Source organism: Psittacula echo (genome assembly GCF_963264785.1).
Source record: "Psittacula echo genome assembly, chromosome: 21".
Lineage (NCBI taxonomy): Eukaryota > Metazoa > Chordata > Aves > Psittaciformes > Psittacidae > Psittacula > Psittacula echo.
In genome coordinates this window covers 5431398-5451394 of record NC_137757.1, presented here as the reverse complement: position 1 = coordinate 5451394, position 19997 = coordinate 5431398, and the positions used below count along the sequence as shown (strand labels likewise).

General features: G+C 41.9%; 1 protein-coding gene across 2 annotated transcripts; it reads right to left on the bottom strand.

Moving 5' to 3' along the window:
* Nucleotides 1-9490: 9490 nt before the first annotated feature.
* Nucleotides 9491-19551, bottom strand: RRAGC (Ras related GTP binding C). Of its 2 annotated transcripts, none has more exons than XM_080632583.1 (7): nt 19276-19551; nt 16668-16871; nt 15769-15968; nt 14801-14915; nt 13797-13939; nt 12273-12421; nt 9491-11510 (listed from the first exon to the last, which is right to left on the bottom strand). In XM_080632583.1, the coding sequence occupies exons 1-7, from the start codon at nt 19540-19542 to the stop codon at nt 11359-11361; spliced, it is 1230 nt and encodes a 409-aa protein (XP_080488709.1). In that variant the 5' UTR covers nt 19543-19551; the 3' UTR covers nt 9491-11358. The 2 variants fall into 2 exon arrangements, with proteins under 2 accessions (XP_080488709.1, XP_080488708.1); XM_080632582.1 differs by having other exon boundaries at nt 18998-19396.
* Nucleotides 19552-19997: the final 446 nt, after the last annotated feature.

Genomic DNA, 19997 nt, shown 5'->3' with positions numbered 1-19997 from the left:
GACTCTTATTTTCCTTCTCATTTTCTTCAAGTGAACTGACCATTTATCTTCATCCTATTACTTGAGCAGTAGTGTGACCTAACGGCACTGGATTTCCTCTGTATTTTTGTCCCTAAGAAAGGTCTGTGGTACAATTTCATGTACAATTACACTTAACTTCTTCACTAATAGATTCATGTATTCTTTAAGAGTGATGTGCTCTGAGCCATTCCAGGCTAAGTCAAGTTGACAGACTCTATTAAAGCAGAGTACTGTCATGGACATTGTGATTCTTAACACAAGTGCATGTGACGGATACCAATTACTTTGCTCTTTTTCATAAAAAGTCTGCATGACACAGGAGTTGTTAGGAATGACTGATAAGATCACTGAATGCTTTACATCATGATTTTCAAATGTGATTCATCCTTAATCATGGAGTAAGCATAACTGCATATCTATCACATTATGACCTGTTGTACGCAAGAGAGGCAGATTAAGCTAGTCACCTCCTAACCAAAATTTCTATCAGGCTGTGCTAATTGTCACTTAAGGAAGCTGCCATCTTTCTTCATGACAGTACAAGGATGTTTAATAATCTTAACATCAGCCCTTCAGAAGCATTAGCTTATTAGATGAGTCTTTTCCAGAAAGCAATTATTTTAATCAATGCTAAAGCATAGAAGTTATCATCCCTTAACAAATAGCTTTAAAAGCAATTATGTAGACAGTTGTTTCTAAACACCCCAAGATCACTGCTGCAGACAAAAGGACAGTACCACTTGTTCAGGGTGCCACTTATTGAAAAAACATATGTATGTAAAGACATGTAGAAACAAAGGAAATTCTGTAAAAATTAAATGCCTTCATCACAATTCAGAAAACTAAAAAGGATCCTTCTGCCTCTCTGTACTTAAATCACAGCATATATTAAGGTCATATTCTAGATTGGTTCACTTACAAAGAAAGATAAATGCCAACTGAATAGCAAACATTGGACCTGCTCCTCCCTGCACCAAACAGCTCTACCTAATAAATGAAGAACTTCAAGAAACAAAAATTTTAGTTTTATTACCAATGAAGAGCTGAAAACCTCAGGAAATTTTTACTCCACACCACTGACGGAGTTGTCTTCAGAATTCCTGAAGATTGGATTTTATGAAGCCATTGCTTGACATTTACTGTATGATTTACACAGTCAAAAGACTTAAAGAAGTTTTTAAGATAAATGAATTAAGCAAAATTCCTACAGAATTAAGCAGATGGAAAAATACCAGTTAGAACCATGAGAGAATTTTTCTTCCCACAATAAATTAGCAGGGTTTTGATATAATGAAAAACATATAAGGAAATATTTTCAATTCTTTGAAACAAGTTAGTACTTATTCTCCTCCTGCCCAGTAGCAGAAAACATCAGCTCCCAGTTGTTCACAGCAGGTTTTCAATGATATAGTCATATATCAACATTTTTGCTCATGAACACCTTGAATGCAAAATGCATTGCAAATATGCAAACATGTAAAAACTGTGACTATTTAAAGAAACTTTCTCCCTTACAGCTTTACTGGACTCTCTTTGTGTAACAGTTTCTTTACGAGAGAACAAGACAGCCATCTAGAGGGGAAGAAAACTAAACTCTATTTAGATCACTAGGGAACACTGAATGGCCAATTCACTCACTATAAGCTAGAAAAAACACAGTCCAAAGAGATGTGAATCTAAGTGAAAAGAATCCACATTGCCGTACCCAGTAGGGAAGTTATTTTCATTTTGTATTTCAACATAACTCACTTCATCGATAACCCTGAACCCCAGAAGTGACAGTTCCCTCCTTTTAGGATGGTAACTTATACAGAAAGTACATAATTTTATGAAAGCGAAATGATTTTCACTATATGGCACAGAAGTCTAAGAAATTAAAAGCACTAATCCATAACTAGGGATAAAGATGTCAGTTCTGTCCAGCTTTTTAAATATATTATTGTACTACTCATTTCTTTCTCCTGTACCAACTGGGTCTGGTGCAGAACTAATCAGTACAAAAAGGTAACTAAACTAGCAATGAGCTTCCTTACTACAGTATCTTAAAACAGCATTTACGGCTACCAATGCCCATAGCAGTTCATAAGTGGTAAGCTGTAAACCTTCACAGCAAGTCAACAGAAGTCTGAGTTCCAAGTGGAGCATCAGTATAAGCAGTTATTTCTTGGTACATCAGAGAATTTGATAAACTTGGGGATTACAGCCCAGTGGGAAAGGGCTCTGGATAATTCTTACTGCTTCCTCAGATCAATTCCTGGCAGTGGGAAAGCCTAATGCACTTCTATTAGTATAGCTGTTTTGAAACAAATGTTACACATGGAGAAAAGACGACAAAATGTGAAGAACCACCAAATTATCATTTGAAGAAAGTACAAGAAAAATCTTTCTATAGTTTTGATCCAGACTGGGCAAAAGGAAGATTGAGGCGTGAAACAACAATCAAAAATGATCAAACAATGATCAGCAACGCTTTTCTCTGTCTGGACCAATTTCCTTTTTGTTGGTCTCAGTTTCTACCCTATCAGACATCTCGCTGTTCCAAACTTGGTAATTTCACTGTGACCACTTCAGACCAGCTCTCAAGCTATTGGGGTACTTGACAGACATTTCACTGTACAGGGACAAATGCATATAAAATTCTCTCGTATCTCTTGCCATTCCTACACCATGGAGTACAGCTCTTGAGTTGGGGAAGGTCAGGAATTGGGGGTGTACATAGGATGTGCTACTGTATACCAATTTAGGAAGTCTACAGAAGACTTCACACTGAAGCACCTCATCCCCAAGATTTCTGGCTGAGCCTGAGTCATTTCACACATTCCTTTTGCTTCATATCCAACATGACATGTGGGCGGGCCACTTACTGGCACCAGCAAGTAGTAATCTTTGAATTAAATCCAAATACGTTCTTTAAAGACTTTTTACACTGTTCTTCTAATGATGACCTCTTCCTTAGTTTTCCAATGGTTTCAACTGTCTTTGCAATCACTGGTATAGCTATAAAAAGTAAAACACCTTCTTCTAACCCCATTATGATAAAAGCTTCAATTTTATTATTCACTTTTAATAAGAAGAAGTTAAACTCCCTCAGGAACTATAAAAGGGAGTTTTTTGATCTATCAGCTAATGGAAGGTTGCTGCAGAGTCATGCCCTCAGCAGCCAGTCTGTTAAAGGGTACATCCTTGTACCTGGATGACAAGTTTCCTGTTCTTATTTTTTAAAAATAAATTTTTCCATTTTAAACACAACGATTTTAGGGCTGGTTCTGTTGGATTTTTAATGGTTTGGGATTCAGGGTTTTTTCTTAATCTCTTAGCAATCTTTGAAGAGTATTTAAACAAAATCCTGTACCATCAACTGAAATTACAAACTCAGCCCAAGACACTGCCTTAAGATAATTGTCGAATATTTAGATCATCCCACAAAGGTAACATTCCTGTTCATCACATTGTAGTTTAAAATGGTAACATATTCTCTGCTCTACACAGTGTCATTTTCCAAAAGACATTAACACCAGGATTTGTAACCAAGACCATCCAGGTTATTAAAAAATAGTAATTAAGAAAACCATCACAACCAAATCCCCAAACAACAAACAGGGAAGGGGTGGAGGGAAAACTGCACATCAGATCACCTTCCAGGTCAAAAATTGTCTGGCTCAGTACCTGGTTGATCTTCAAATGAGATTTCAAACCTGAGAAGTGACTGCAACAGCTCAGAAGACAGCTCTGAACAATTAGTATCACCTGGAGCATGTTTTTAACCCAGTGAGTTCCAGCTAACAGCCTCAGGACTCTGGGGCCTGGAAGTGTGATGCATACAGGCTCACAGAATTTTTGAAGAGTGGAAGTGAGATATTTTTCCTGCTTTCAATGGTAATCAAAATTATCAGTCTCTTACAACACAATTACATAGGCTTATCAATGCAAATATTTCCTCTTTGCTTTTCTCTTACAGATTTCTGCTAAAGAGTAAGCAGTTGAAAGACTTCGGGGGGGGGGGGGGGGGGGAGGAGAGAAGGGGATGGACACAGTATTAACAATAAAAACAGTTGTGAAAAATGAGATGTAGCCAGAGTGGCACAGCTTCTCTCAAAGTAGGAAAGAAAAACACAACACTAAATAATCAACAGCCACCTAACTTATATATTTACCACGTTTTAGTCAAAGCAAGTCCTACCTTAGGAAGCAACAGACTTCAGAGAAGATTCCATTATGAAAGCAAAATATGTAACTTTAGATATTTGTAGTTGCTAGAAGTAACTATGCAAACCCTATAGAAAAGGCTGCATGAGTTCTAGGTCTAGATGGGGGGGGGGAAAAAAAGAGAAAAAAAAGTTTCTCTCCTGAGTCTGAGCCCTCTTCCTGCATTTGAAATATTTGCCAGCTTCTGGGAAAATCACAATTCAGATTCTTCAGTCTGAATCTAGCAAACACTCCCCTCTTCAGATGCCTCAGCCATAGCCTCCAGCGTTTTTCTAACCTCCTGTTTAAACACAGATTTATTTTAATTGGTCCTTTTCCTTCAGAGTGGTCCCCAGCTGCTTCTCTCACTTGCCTCACCAGGTGTCTGAGAGGTAAATCAGGATAATTAGTTCTGAATTACCCAGCTGATGGCTGAAAAAGTGACATCTTTAGGTAAAAAGCAGAAAGGTAAATGGCATCTTCTAATGTAACACACAAAGGACAGAAAGGAAGAGAGGGCAGTCAGAAGACACTTTTGTTTTTCATCAAGTCCATCAAGTTAGTAAATGTGGTCATATTCCCTGCTACCAAAGACAAATCAGTTGCTCACAAACCTAGTTAGCAAGTCTTCTGTTGAAAAACTTAAACACCCAGCAGCACCCACTGATTGCAGCCTCAGGGATCTGAAGAATATGACCCACCATCATATTTTCACCATCAGTAAAAGACAGAAAGCAGCAAACCAATCTTTAGGAGGTTTCATCAGCCTTGAATCTATTTTCCCTATAACTACAAAAAACTTCAGAGATTTGGTCTGACTTAGCTTAGATCTATTTACAAACACTAGCTGTGAATGTACTTCTACAGAATTCTGTGGTTATGCTGTAAGCAAATCTCTTAGGTAATTAAATTGAAACAAGAAATAAAGACAGAAAATATATTCCCATACAGTAGGCTCTCTCATAATCCAAGCTAGAACTTTTGAAGACACTCACCTCTTAAAACAGCAGGAGGAAACAAAAATTGCGTTAATAGAAAGACAAACGGCTCACTCAGAAAGTGGAGTCAGCCATTTCCCTCAAGAGGTGGTTAACAAGCTGTACCTGTTGTGCCTGGGATCAAATTTAAGCTCAGGTGAGTGGACAAAGAAGTGAGGACTTTTACTGACTTACTATTGCGCATGCTTTGTACACAGTGCTGTGTATTTTGTATTTTGGTGGGGTTTGTTGCTGTTGTTGCATGCATTTTGTTGCATTTTCACCTATAACACAGAACAAAGGTTTGTTTTAAACAGTCTGCTTCCGATTTACTCAAATCAGATTTGTCTAGGATCCTACAGTCCATATGAACATGTTTTCAGGATACCTCTTAGATGTAATAAAGAAATAATATACAATTAATAACTCTAAGACAGTAACCTGGAAGTCTCCTCCTAAGTTACACCTATGAACCCTTCAGGATGAGAGAGTTCAAGAATACCCTGAGGGAAATGTTTTCTACATGATGCACTGAAATTCTTACCTCAGTAAACAATATTCATACCATACAAAGGACTAAGGTGTTGTAGATGTTCATTAAAGTGAAGGACGTGCCTTGCATTTATATTATCACTAAATATTTAGGGGTTTGGTTGGGAGCTTGTTTGGGTTGGTTTTTTTTATCTGAGACAGCTAACATTTTCTTTCTGAGATCAATGCTGTCACAGCAGCAATGAAAAATAAAACAGTAGTACCTTTATTTACATTCCTAAAATACCATTAAAACCATTCCCAAGCAGGCACAATCAATGTTATAGACTCAAACTATGCCACTCTGCTTGAAGATATAAAAGATATTTTGTTTAAGAAGCCAAGAAATTAGTAGTATAACAAAGTAGCTAAAAATGCTGTCATGCTTTTTGTTGTGTATGAATTGCATAGCTGAGGAGGTACAGTAAGTGCCTGACATAATGACATAATGAGTCATGACTGGAGCTGGAAGGCTTATTTGCCCCTAAGTGACACAAAACCAGGGAATTAACATCAAAGTAGCTTATATCCAATATAAGATCTATTGCTTCACTTCACAGCAGGTTTTTAAATCAACTGTTAAAGGATGGAATATTGATCTACATCTCCATGAAATAATGAATCTTGAATTTTTAAAAAGCACATCTTATTTGCTGTTTCAGTGACATTTCTTTTCATGCTGATTACATTGTTAATTCTTTAACTAACATTTCACCCTAAACACAACCATCTAGAAGGTGAATAACATCAACAGAACAGTGGCTGCTTATGCCCAGAAAAGTCAAAGCTTTCAAAACAAATGTCAGAGCAAAATACAGTATTATTATTGGTTGCTTATATCTTCAGCTAACAGTTAGAAATATCTTGCAGCATTCACAGACCTGTTCGACGTAAGAAGCCCCTGAATGTCATCAAATGCAAGTGCCCTCTCAAAGCTGGATGAGACCAGCCCCAACTTTTCCTACCTGAAGCTCAAAACCATGAGGATGGAGACCCATAATTCTCTGGGTAACCTGTTCCATGTACTGCGTCACCTTCTCAGAGAAGACTTTTCTTCCTTAGCACGTACTCTGGAGTGCTCACACTGCACCTTGACGTCACTCTCTCTCATCACACCATCAGCCACTATCGAGAAGAGCTTTCTCCATCATCTCTGTATCCCTTCTTTGACATTAAAAAGGTATCAATACAGTTGCAAAACCCAAATGAACAGTCATGTTGGAAATAAGGAACTATAGTAACAGTTCTAGACATGGAAAAATACTGCTCAAAACACAAAGGAAAAAAACCTTAACATGATGGACCTTGAGGGAAAACTTTGCACTTTTACTCTGCATATTTACTTTGCACTTGAACAAACTGACTGGAGGACAAAATGCTATTTATCCAGACAATATAAGATAATTTTACCAAATTTACTCAAAAAGAACTCCAGCATTCAGAAAAACACCTCTAAAAGCCCTTTTTAAAGGCTACTTCTCTCCTGCTACTCATTTCCAATGGTCAGGATAGGAACCTGTGCTAGAAAGGCAAAACATAGTGAGGATAGGAAAGGAAGGCAGAAGATGGCCTCATGGCCCATGGCAGGCTGTTGGAACTAGAAGACCTTTAAGGTCTTTTCAAACCTAAAACATTCTGTGATTTGTCACCATTTCTGTGACATGCACAGTAGCAGGAGTGAGTGAGCAGGAAAGAAAACACTTTACCTGGGATACAGCCACAGCACTCAACAAAGCAGATTTAAAGAAGCTTTTCCTCAGCTGCTCTGTGCTAAAAGTTTTCTCCGTCTTCAAGGACAAACTGCAAACCACTCTGGACTCGTCCCAGCACCGACTGAACGTGCTCTTGTCCCAGGTAAGCCCTAAGACAGACAGCGAGTAAGACGACTTCGGAAAACACAGTAAAAAAAAACCTCCTCGCAGGCGTGTTACCAGAGTGCCATCTACCGCGAGCAGGTGCCGAGAGCTGAAAAGCATCCGCTCCACGCTTGAGGGAACGCAAAATCTCTGAGAGATCTCCATGAGAAAGGACTCACAGGGGTGCCAGGAGGTACCTACCGTGACCGGAGGAACGCGCTGACCCGCGCCAGGCCCGCGGACGGTGACATGGGAGCGAGTTTCCCCTCAGGTGAGCTGAGGTGAGGTCTGAGGTGAGCTGAGGTAAACCGCGACCGCCATCGCCCGCGCGCCGCCTGTGGAGAACAACGGCAGCGGGCGGGAAACCTTCAGCGCCCGGAAGCCTTCAGCGCCATGGGGCGCCCCCTGCTGCCTGGGCGCGTCAGGCGGGCTCGGCCCGACCCCGGGGCTCGGACAGCGGCCGCCATCAGCTCCTCAGCGTGGGGACGAGGCGCTGCGGAGGGCGAAAAGGAGGAAGAACCCTGCCCTCGGTCCCCACTTCTGCGGCATGAAGGCGAGACCCCGCTGCGTGCGGCTCCACCGCGACCGCCCGTCGGGTGCGCAGTGAGTGATCCGGTAACGCGCGACCCCTGGGGAGGGCTGAGGGGAGGGAGGGCTGAGGGGAAGGGCGGGAAAACCGCTCGGTCCTCGACGGGCGGGTTTAAACCGGCACCGAAAGGATGCTCAGGGCAGTGCTGGAGTCACCGTCCCTGCAAGTGTTCACACACCGTGTAAACGAGGCCTCAGTGCCATGGGTCAGTGGTGGCCTTGGCTTAAACTTGAAGAACTCAAAGGTCTTTTCCAACCTGGTTGACTCAATGATTCAGGACAGCAGACGGACACCATCTTGTATTGTTCTGCCCCCTCAGCCCAGGCTTGGCTTTTCCCTCCTTTCCTCCTCACTACTACAATATGGAACTGAAACCCAGCCCAAGATCAGCAACCAGCTGGTGCTTTGAGAGGTACCACAGAAAGGAGAGCAGTCAAACAGAAAGAGATCTTATTTAGACCCTAAATATCTTATTTATCCATTCTAGATCTTACTTATCCATTGAAGAGCTTATTTACCCCCTCAAGGTCTATTTTATTTCTTGACAATCTTATTTATCCCTTACTTATTGCTTAAAGGATTTAAATTCCTCAAAGGGTTTTATTCCCTTTTCCCCCTTTCTGCACCTTTTTTCCTCCTTAGCAGCATCAGTTCAGATTTGTTTGCAGAAGACAGCAGAGCATCTGTACCACTGCGGGTTCAGAAGGAAAAACAGGCAGGAAAGTGAAGCACTAGTTGATGGTTTCCCTTTACAATTTAAGTCCTTTTATTGGCAAGACTGTGATGTTGCCTTACCTTGTGTCAGCACAGGAAGGGAAAACAGGTCCCTGCACAGGGGAGGAAATAAAGCACAATTCCCATCCTTCCCCTCCATTCCCAGCAGCAGATTTCAACGGAAGCCAAAAACTGCTTTGTCACTAAAGCAGCAACAGGTTAAGTGACACTGCTTGAATAGCAGCATGACTTAGATGCATTAGTGGTAGGAAGGACCTTACAACTAGTTCTAGTAAACTAAAGAAATACTGTGCTGTTTGGTACAAACAAATTGAACTTTTAGAGCTAGTATTGTGCTGGCAACAGTGAAAATAACATATGCCTTTAAAGTCATCCTCTAAAAACTGAGTATTGAGTTTGAGGTCAGCTCTCACTGAGCGGAAAGCTTAGGTTGACTGAAGCCTCATATGGGAAGGTGGTATTTAACTTTAAAAAATACTGTGAACATAATATGGCTTCATAAAATTAGCTTAAGCATACAGGCCGCTATAGCCTGCTGCTGAAGCGCCTCCCCCCAGACAGAAACAAGTGCAATGGTTTCACCTTTTTTCATTTTATTAGCACAAAATCAGGTAGAGAGTGAAGACAAAGAAAAGGAACGTACACGTGTACTTTGAACATGGAAAACTCACTGCACAAATGGGAATGATTTCTTCCTTCCTGGGCTCTTGCCAGTTACTTCCTCTCACCTTGAGTACCAGAACACTGGGATAGGGCTTGCAAGCCACAGAACCTGACCTTACCAGCCCACAGCACTTGCTTCAAGAAACCCTGCTGTTCCGTGACCAAAAAGGGGCTCAGCCTCAGTTCAGAACCACAGCTGCTACTAAGAGACTTGAAGGAGAGCGCTTGAATTCCCAAGTCTTCTAGTATCTCTGGGAGCAGATCCTTTATGTATTTAGTATCGTACAACATCTTTAAAACAAAGGAAAAACATTTACACAGCATGTGCATACAACCTAATGTTAATGCATGTATATTCTTTTTTACGTATTTTGATGAAAATCCATTCTCTAAGCACAGAAGCAATCCCGTGGTTATTTGTGACCACATAAATACATCAGTTGCAGAGACTGCTTACAGCTACAGATCTTCTTGCAGAAACTTTTATAGTGGCACTTTATATAGTCAGTTGGTCCAGTGGCTTCGCAACACCGATACACACACAGGGACAGGTAAAAAGAGGCGAGATCTTTACGGGCCAGTAGCTGAGCTTACTGCATAGCAAGGCTGATGTACAGTATGACATCTGCAGTAATAATACCTATACCAATAAATTAGATTAAAAGAATTCAGATATACTTCCCATAGTATGAAAGCCAGCATTCACAAAATCAGGAGAAAAAAAAACAAACCACTGTTCTATTTGGATTGCATGGCGACAAACAAGGTGTTTGCCACAGTACAGAATCAACACACTTTCAGGGTCCAGTATTATTAGTAGGTTGTGGCACACTGAAATTTAATTGCCATGCAAGGATAATGCCCTCAGACATTTTCCTAGGAATTGTCTTGGTTATCAGTGAGGGTAGAGAGAGATCCACCATCAGAAGCCATTAACTTCATAATTTTTCCACTTGGGAATAGCTGAAAGTGGTTGCTTTACTCCAACAGATGGCAGACATTCCAGTTTAGTTAGCCATGCAGTTGTTTTGTGAATAGGATTAATCACACAGATTTATAACATCTATGTTTTCGCAGAAGAGAGCAGGTAGTTTATTTCTGCTTTTAATACTTCCCTTCCTTCAAAGGGGACATACCAAGAAGCGTGGTCTGAAAGCAAAGTATCACGATCTCTTAAAATGAAGCTCCAGGTCAGCTCTCCAAACCACCACAGAATCACTAGAACAGAGCTCTACCTTGCATCCACTGAACGAGTACAGAATCCATGAGGATACTCTGAGCACATCGGTAAGAACGAGAATTATTTTATGGAATGATTTGTGAGACCAGCCCCACCAAACAAAAAGCTTGAGTTTCACAAGCCTAAATAATACCACCACTTTTGTTGTTCATGACAAAAGGGTAAACTTAAGCAAAAGTGGATGTTTTATAGATTAATCTAAAAAAAGAAAAAAAAACAAACAGTTGAGCAAGTGATCATTCAGTGTTTCACCCAAAATTCATTCATTTGTAAGTTCTGACCTGGCAACCAGTCAGACTGTTATAAAACAGGACTCCAAACTGAAAACCCACTGCTCTTGCAATAAAGCTGGTTTCAAACCGGCATTTCTCACTCCACTGGCCTCAAAGTATTTTTACAGTAGTTTCAGTTGTCCAACATGAGTTACAAGCTGCTGCTCCACAGTTTGCACCACTCTTCTCCTGTGAAACATTACTTCAGGCTTTCAGACTACTCTTCTCTTGTTCCACAAAAATTTGGAGTGAAGAGCTGACAAGTCTATCCAGCACCTTTCGCTCTCCTCTAGACGGCGTTCCTGGGTGTGCCATTGTGAGTCACTGCTTTCATATTTGAGGCGCTTGACTGATGGTTGCAGATTCTGTGGGAGGCAACACCTACCTCAAAGACTTCATGAATGGCTTTGCGGAAGCAATGAAAATTGTAGTCTATCAGACCTGTCATGAAGGAAAAGAGGGGAGAGGAAAAGCTGTGCTCAGCTTGGCACATTTACGTACTCAACAGAGCTTCAAAATGAGCATGTTTCATTTAACCACCAGCTATTTTCCTACTTATTTTCGTATGAACGTCGATTCAGCAGATTTAACAAAGTTTGACTGATGCCAGTATTTATTTAGACTGTATCTTTCATAATTAAACAGCAGGCAAGGGGACAACACAAGACTACCCCCTAGAAACAACTCGGACAGCACAACCATCACTTAAATGTTATCTTGCACTTTATGACATTGATATACATCTTAACTGCAGTGAGGAAAACACTGAGATCAAATACAGTACAGTTATTAAAAGAATATATCCTCTTTTTTCTCTTTTTAAAATACCAAGGGAAGGACTGGCATGATTCAAGTCATACTTTGAAATTACATTGTCATTTCTACCCTGTAACATATGCAAGACCACTTGTACCATCATCTCCTACAGGTCCAAGTAACTATACAGTTAGGTACCATAGCAGATGGTAGTGATACAGGCCACATTAGCTACACAAGTCATTTCAGCAGAAGGGCAATGATTCATGAGAATAAAAATAAGCTCTCTGTCTACCTATCTCTAGGAAAAGAGAAAATTCCTCCCAGAAGAGATTAAACATATTTAGTTACACAAAAATGAAGGCGAATTACAAAGTCATATTAATATATTTTATAGTTGAGAAAAGACATTAGATAAAAGCCATAGAATGGGGGGGAAGTCCTTACCTTTGCGCTCAAAACTCTCTTCTCTAAGAATGCAAACTAATGCCAAAAACTTTGTTACTTCCTTTAAGTACAGGACCGTTGTGTTATTGAGCTTGATAATTGCCATTGATTCTTTATCATAAGCACTTCCAGTGCCATCTTCCTTTAACCTAAGAAAGAATAAGTTAACACAATACATAATCTGGCATGTTAATATAATATCTAGTATGTTAGTACCTGTTAAATGCAGTTAAAAGAATACTGCTCATACTGAATGGTGAGCAAGTGAAGAACTTGCAGTGCATGTCTTAAGTAAGACCATTATCACACCTTAAGTTTCGCTGGAAAGCTAGACCTAAATAGAGTAGAGGCCTTCACCAGACACTGTACTAGCTGAGCAGTTAAGAGCAAGCTATCAGCATTTATTATTTTGTTATCAAACTAAGAGCTATGGATGTTTAGGGGATACTGAGCTTACAGCTGAGCGTTCTTAACGGAGGTAGTTAAGAATGTACATTATATACAACATAAACTATGGCATAGTTTACCTTCAAACCAGAGTCACTGCTACTCACTCACTGTCTCACCAACTTTACAGTGCCACAGTAAAGGTATCAAGCAATTAGTCTGAAGATTCTAATGCAGGACTTCTATGTAGAAATGTCAATGGAGAGACATCTCAGCAAAATTACTTCTGGTAAATTACTACGAAGGTTTCCTTCGTGAGGCTGAGGCAGGAGTGTAACAAGGAGCAGGACATTTTTGGGTCTTAAGCTAAAGCAACCTGCATTTACAAGAAAAGATTAGGATGCTGCTTTCTATCTGCAAGTTACTAATTAAATACTGTAAAGCAAAACGAGGTATGACAAGCTACTTCTGAGCACTCCTGAAAAAAAGAAAAACAACCCAAACCGAACAGTTACACAACCCTGGGCTGACCATCAGCATACAGCCTATTAAGTGTTGTGGTATTTCTTGGCAGCATTGTATTTTCCAGGCTACAACCACAGTTCTGAAATAAGCTACTGCTTCTCCAGAGCCACTTCAGAAATCCACTGTGAAGTAGAATTCAGGGGTAAATTGTGAGAAACAAGCATTATGCACCCCTCAGAGACAGGCAGCAAGAAACGAGCTGACCTCACAAAATAGCAGCACGTCTCAAAGCCACACTGAGTGTAAGTTACACTTCGGACATACAGCAGCTACTGGCCCCAGTTATGTGCAGGTATTAACAGCCTTACACCCACCATGCCAAATGAGACACAGCAGTATTCACATTTTACATTAAACGCTTCGTATGTCAAGCGTCAGACAAGTCAAGTGTCAGACGGCTGTCTAAAACCAGGAGTAGAGGGAAACAGAGTACAAATGCTGGATCCAGCTGCCAAACTATTTAGCTTTATTCTAGTTAGTTACAGAACCAGTGTGCTGTACAGAGCACACAACAGCATCTTGCTGGAAGACAAAGCCAGCACCACTTGTGCAGTGTGCAGCCTATTCTACAACTTTTAAGGACTTTTTTCCCAAGGAGTGTTCATCACTTACCCATATATACAGGAAACATCTATCACTACATCAATCATGTCACAGCACAACTCATATGACTGCATGTCCACAGGGGAACTGTCTGTTGCAATGTAGATTTTGCTGACTACATCGAAGAGAAAAGCCTTTTCAATGCCTGAATTCTTCAGAAAGAGAAAGGATTCAAATTATTTTTTTCAAATAGCTACATTATTAACATCTCAAGTAGAATTCAAACACCTTCACATTCTTAAGAGCAGGAAATGGTTTAAACATAACTGAGAGGCTTAAGATAGAATCAATAATTAGAGCATATAGTTAATAAATACAATACCCTTGTTGCTATAGCACATATCAACATCATCTTTTAGTTGACAAAAATAAAACTAGGGACTCTGATAGAATTCTTTTTAGTTTATTACTAGGTTATTACAGACAGTCCTTTACCAATACAGGAAAAAAAGCATTATACAGTAGTGTGGAGCAACACATCTGACCCACACAGCTCCTTTTTATCACAACTGGTTTTTATCATGTTGTCCACATGCCTGCAACACCCTCACAGACATAACTTAAATGAGACAGGCTACTGCAGGCTTGTCTCTAGGGTGATGTTTTATTTGATTTAAAGTATACAGCAGCAAATTTCTATGTCACAAATTCTATATGAAACGCAAACATTAACAGAAAAGCGGCAAAAATCTCATAGGCCACATGAAATAATTTAGTTCAAGGCCAAGTTCGTATTATGACAAAAGTCTCTTGTCAAGTACATCTACGTTAGACTACTAAGTGCCTTAGCAGACTAATGAGTATACTGTGCTGGGAGAAAACTTCCAGGCAACAGTTCTAACCAGCCAGACTGTTCTTTGGCAGTATTTAGAGAAACCACACAAAGCACACACCAGTACAATTTGACTGTGGGAAGGAGCTTCTAATACAAGTAACTGGGATAGCAGAGCACAGAGGGACTCACTTTACCATTCCCCGTATTTCACTCCAAGTTCTGTTAGATTAACACTTACTGATATAAAGATATTTAGTAGATTTTCCAGCGTTGGCAGTTGTGGAATAAGCTTCTGTACCACTTTACTGAAGGCTTCAAATATTGAATGGTCATAGATACTGGTCAAATAAAAGCTGAGGGAGGGAAAAGGATTAAAAAAGAACAAAGATCCAAAAGTATTTCAGAACTGTAATAGAAACGTTAAAGCTATGTTTTCTAACATTCAGGCCTGATGATTTAGCTGGGATGCCTTTATCACAGATATAACTGGCCTCTGCACCAAGAACCTCATTGCTGAGCAACTACAGTAAACATGAAACAGATTTCCCCTGTCCCTGGGAGATAGGAGTACAGACAGAAAGATTTGAATACGCTTCACAATAGGCTTAACCTACAGAATGCTTATCACAAGGCAAATAATTGGCTAGATTTCTTCAAGTCCTGTTCCTGGTCTTCCACTTTGTTCACCAATAGATACTGGCAGTACTTAAAGGCCTCAAGAGAATCAAAATAGCAGTAAAACCAGAGAACAGATAGCTCCTTTTAAAAGGTGCTGGTAGAAGACGCCTTAAAAGTGAGCCAAACATCAAGTAAGGGACTAAGCTTTTAAACCCAAACAAAAGTCAGTGCCAGCCAGGATCAGAGGGCAGGCAGCTTCCTCTCTCCCTCCCCTGCCCCCTCCAGGCCACATGTACAAATTCGGCCTGTTATGCTTAATTAAAAGTATGCAAAAGGCCCTTGAATTACTGGCGAGTTGATGAATAAATCCATTGATTGGAATGTGATCCACTAGTCTGCATTATTTCAGTCAGCCCAACAGCTGAGGCTTGGCCATAAATTCAGCAGTGTATTTTATAACAAGAGTTTGTGCAATATTAAGAAACTAACAGGCCTTGCTCCAGCCTATCCAGTAGTACATCTAAAAGACCTTCGTCTGTATGCACATCAGCAGCAGTAGAATCACGCATGCCAGAACCTTTAACTCACCTAAGGTGAAGCTTTTCAAGCCCAGCATCCGTAAGGTCATCATTTGCCCTCTGATGAATATCCCTCTGAGTTTCTATTTTATGGTCATCCGATAAACCATCAACTTTATGAATAAAAACTTCAAAGTTCATTTCTGGGTTGACCTTGTAGGCTTTTGAAACTGTAATGTGGAGTCTTGTTAAAGCTTCCATGTAGTCATCCTGTAAATCAGTTTTGGCAGGAATGAATGACAAGGCTTATCTCCAATAACTATTCCATTCTGCACAAGGACAAAATATTTCAGTGCAAGAAGTTCCCTTCTGTAACTAAACAGAAGTATGGGAGAGTAGAATATTTTGGAGTGTCAGAAATCCAAGTAGCTTAGGTTCTGTTATGTACATTAAGTGGCATTAGCTATACAAAGCTCAGCTACACAAATAGGCTTCAGAGCAAAAGGGCAGGTTACACTTCAACTCCAGCAAAAGGTGATCCCCAAGATGGTCCTAACAACCAGGTAATGTCCCATGGTACCATTCCTAAGTTCATTAGAAGCTACCAGATACCAAATAGTACTAGGACTTGAAATTGAGGCCAGAAGTGTGCTGTTATTAAATGAACTCCACAGCAGTCAACAGCAGAGGGAAGGGCTAAGTCAGACCATCTAGCACAGCAGGTTCTCTTTATTACTGTAGAAAGGTAAGCTCAGAGCACTCGCCCCTTCCCACTCTCTCCACCAGAGCGTATGTTCCAGTCACTTCAGAGATAAAACAATGCACCCAAAGTCAGATTCCCAATGCATCCTTTCATACATAACAGATGTCTTAAACTTAGCTAAAAATACAAATTACTGGCTTCTCCATTCCTCTCACACACAAAGCAAAAAGGAAACTCCCTTGTGATTCTCAGTGATTTGCATTTACCTGGGCATCAATAACATATATTAGAGCACCAGTTCCTCTGAAGATCATCTCATAATCAAATGTGGGATCAAAAAAGTCCATCTGTCCAGGAAAATCCCATATTTGGAAATTCACAAATGAACTGTTGGAAATATCGTCTTTGTAGATCTTGTTGGTACTTTCCAAGAACAGAGTCTCATTTGGAGACATTTTGTGAAACACCACCTGGTAAAAGAACACAAATAATAGTCTTGACTTTAGAATGTTAGAAGAGACCAGTGAAAGTCCTGTGACTTGAATCTTACAAAGAGGTTTATTTATTCTAAAACACATATTTGCCTTTTGGTAAAGAAATTTCTGCATCAGCTGAGGCAATAGCTTCCCCTGCACCAGAACCAAGCAACGAGAGTCAAACCTTTTCGCAAGTCTAAATAACACTGCTGCTCGGACACACACATCCCGGTTACTGTTTTATTCTTGCAGGTCTAACACAGGACTTTCCAATTCTTCTGTATCAGCCAAATTCAGATCTAATACAAAGCCACCATGTTAATGCAGCAACTGTGAGCTTTAAGACTGGAGAGAAAAGGTAATTCCTAAAGGAACCTTTGCTTTTTAGTCTGGTGTCAAGCATTACAACACAATATAATCAGCCTGATCCTAAACTACAATAGGAGTGTGCAAAAATAACATCTCAGTTTTAGAGACCCAAATAGCTGGGTCTATTAACAACTGAGTTATGTTTGCTGACCCTCTCCTTTCAAGCACCCTAAAGAAGGGATGAAAGCTTGCACTCCAGTTGATAAACACTACAGCTGCACTGGTGAAAAACATACTCACTGCTACTGTTCAAAAAGCCCCGCTGTGATTTTAGCCCTTCCCTGAAAAAACACAACCAGTACATATCCCCCCAGCCTGCTGCGGGCTCAACAGCAATCCTTGTGCTCATGCAACTCAACTTTATATTATAATAGTTACTACAAGTGTAAGGTGTTCAAACGCCAGGGCTGCAAAAAGAAAGATGTTTCCTATATAGCGCTTGGTAACTTACTTATTTTAATGTTTTCCAGTTACAGAAGTCACCCATTAAAGAGCTCTAGTGCAACAATTACTGTCAAAAAAAAAATGCAAGACAAACCACTCCACCCCCAGCATAGCTAATGGATTGCTTGGTGAGATTCAAAGTAGGACGTCAGCCTACATTTTTAAGGTCAAGGGAAAAATATTCAGTTCCTCAAGGCTAATGTTTCATAGAATCCCAGACTGGTTTGGGTTGGAAAGAGCTTAAAGTTCATCCAGTTCCAACCCCTGCCACAGACAGGGACCCCTTCCACTAGAGCAGCTTGCTCCAAGCCCCTGTGTCCAGCCTGGCCTTGAACACTGCCAGGGATGGGGCAGCCACAGCTTCTCTGGGCACCCTGTGCCAGCGCCTCAGCACCCTCACAGGGAAGAGCTTCGGCCTAAGAGCTCATCTCAATCTCCCCCTCTCTCTGCCTCTAACTTTAAAGGTTCACTTTTTTCAACTGTGAAAAATACAGGAAGATCTGCTTTTGGTGCTGTTCACATAACTAAAGACTTAGAAAAATACTATCAGTGCAGCCACTGCATTTGCACATACAGTGCAGGCATTAGGCCTAAATTATGGGGAATAACTGGAAAGACTGAAATGCAACAACAGCCCAGTCTACTCCTGAGAGAAATACTCACTAACAGATGGGGTACTTGTAAACTTTGTCTGAAGACAGAAAAGCCCACAGCAGAAGATGCAGGTCTGCAGATCACAGTTTAGAACCCATCAGTCTAGTACAGTCTATGGAGTGCCAAGTCGTCTGCATGAGACTGCTAAAAGCAGCAGTGTAGCAGACCTGCTACACTGCAACATCCAAAACAGGCTCCTCTGCATAAAACCTGTGAAGAAATCTGAAGGTTCCACACTTGCATTTGAAGAAGGCTTGAGGCCCCCAAGCCTGGAGCTTGAGAACCACCTCAATGCACTAGTAACCCCTTCCCTAAAAAACAGGTCACCTTAAACCTTCATAATAGGAACTGCAAATCCAAAGCGTGCACTGAGGAGCAAGGATCATTCTCAGCACTACACTTGCCTTGAGCTCCATCACAAGTGAAAATAGACAGTTTTGTCTTCTTTTTATTGAGAAACACAACTTCACATAGCTACCAACAAATCTAAGGCACTGAAACTGTTTTATTTCCCCCTCTCTTAGTGACTCTCTGCTCAGTCTACCGTACTGAAGGAAATCAGAAGCTGCCTCTGCTGATGTGAAAGCAGAAGTCTCTTCTCAAAGGACCAAAAGGCAGAACAGCTCAAGTCTCTTGAAGCACTAAACACGCACCTGAACCGCACACGGCGCTTTTATTTCTGAAGTGTTAAAGTGAAGAACTATAAAGGCTACGACCTGTGCTACAAAACCCTTTTCTCTAGAGCTGCCGACCGGAGTCCGTCCTGGGAAACATTCGTCTTTAAGCAGGAGCCTCCCTTCACTCCAACTTGGCCACATTCGCCCACGTTAAAAAGCAGAAATCGCCTCAACAGCAACGCAGAAAGGAGAAAGAGCTCGGCGCCGGAGAGGCAGCGCGGCAGGCGGGGCGGGGAGCCGCCGGTGCCCCTCACCTTCTGGATGGAGGACTTCCCGCTGCGCCGCAGCCCCATCAGCAGGATCCGCGGCTTGGAGTCCGCCCCGCCCGCGCCGCCGCCGGGCCCTCCCGCGCCGCCGCCGGGCCCGCCGGGCCCTGGGCCTCCCTCCAGCTCCGCCTCCTCCTCCTCCTCCCCGTAGCCGAAGTCCTTGGGGAAGGAGTCCGCGGCCCCGAAGCTCCCCCCCACCAACGGCGGCTCCTCCGCCGCTCCCGCCGCGCCCGCCCCGCCGAACTGCAGCGCCATGTCCGCCAGCGCCCGGCCCAGCACCGCCTCTGCGCCGTCAACCCACCCCGACACCACACAGCTCACCGCGGATTGGCTGCCACCGAGCTCCGCGGCGCTGATTGGCTCAGCGAAGCAGCACGGTAGGATGGCTCCGGTCAGACGACCCGAGTCACCTGACGGCGCGACCACACGTGAGCGGGAGAGGCGGGCCTCGGGCGGGGAGGGCGGTCCCTGGCGCCCCCTGCGGGGCGGGAGGGCTCCTCCCATGGCGCGGCCAGCCCCGCCTCCGGGGTAGGCACACAAGTTAGGCGGGCAGAGGGGCTGCTGCAGGGGCACCCCCCTCTGTGAAACAAGGGGCTTCATGCTCATTAAACAGTCATTAGCTCTCTACAGGCACCCTCTGTACGAGCAGGCAGCTGGACTGAGGCTGCAACAAGTATTTGTTAAGTCATCCCAGTCATAAGCAAAGGTTA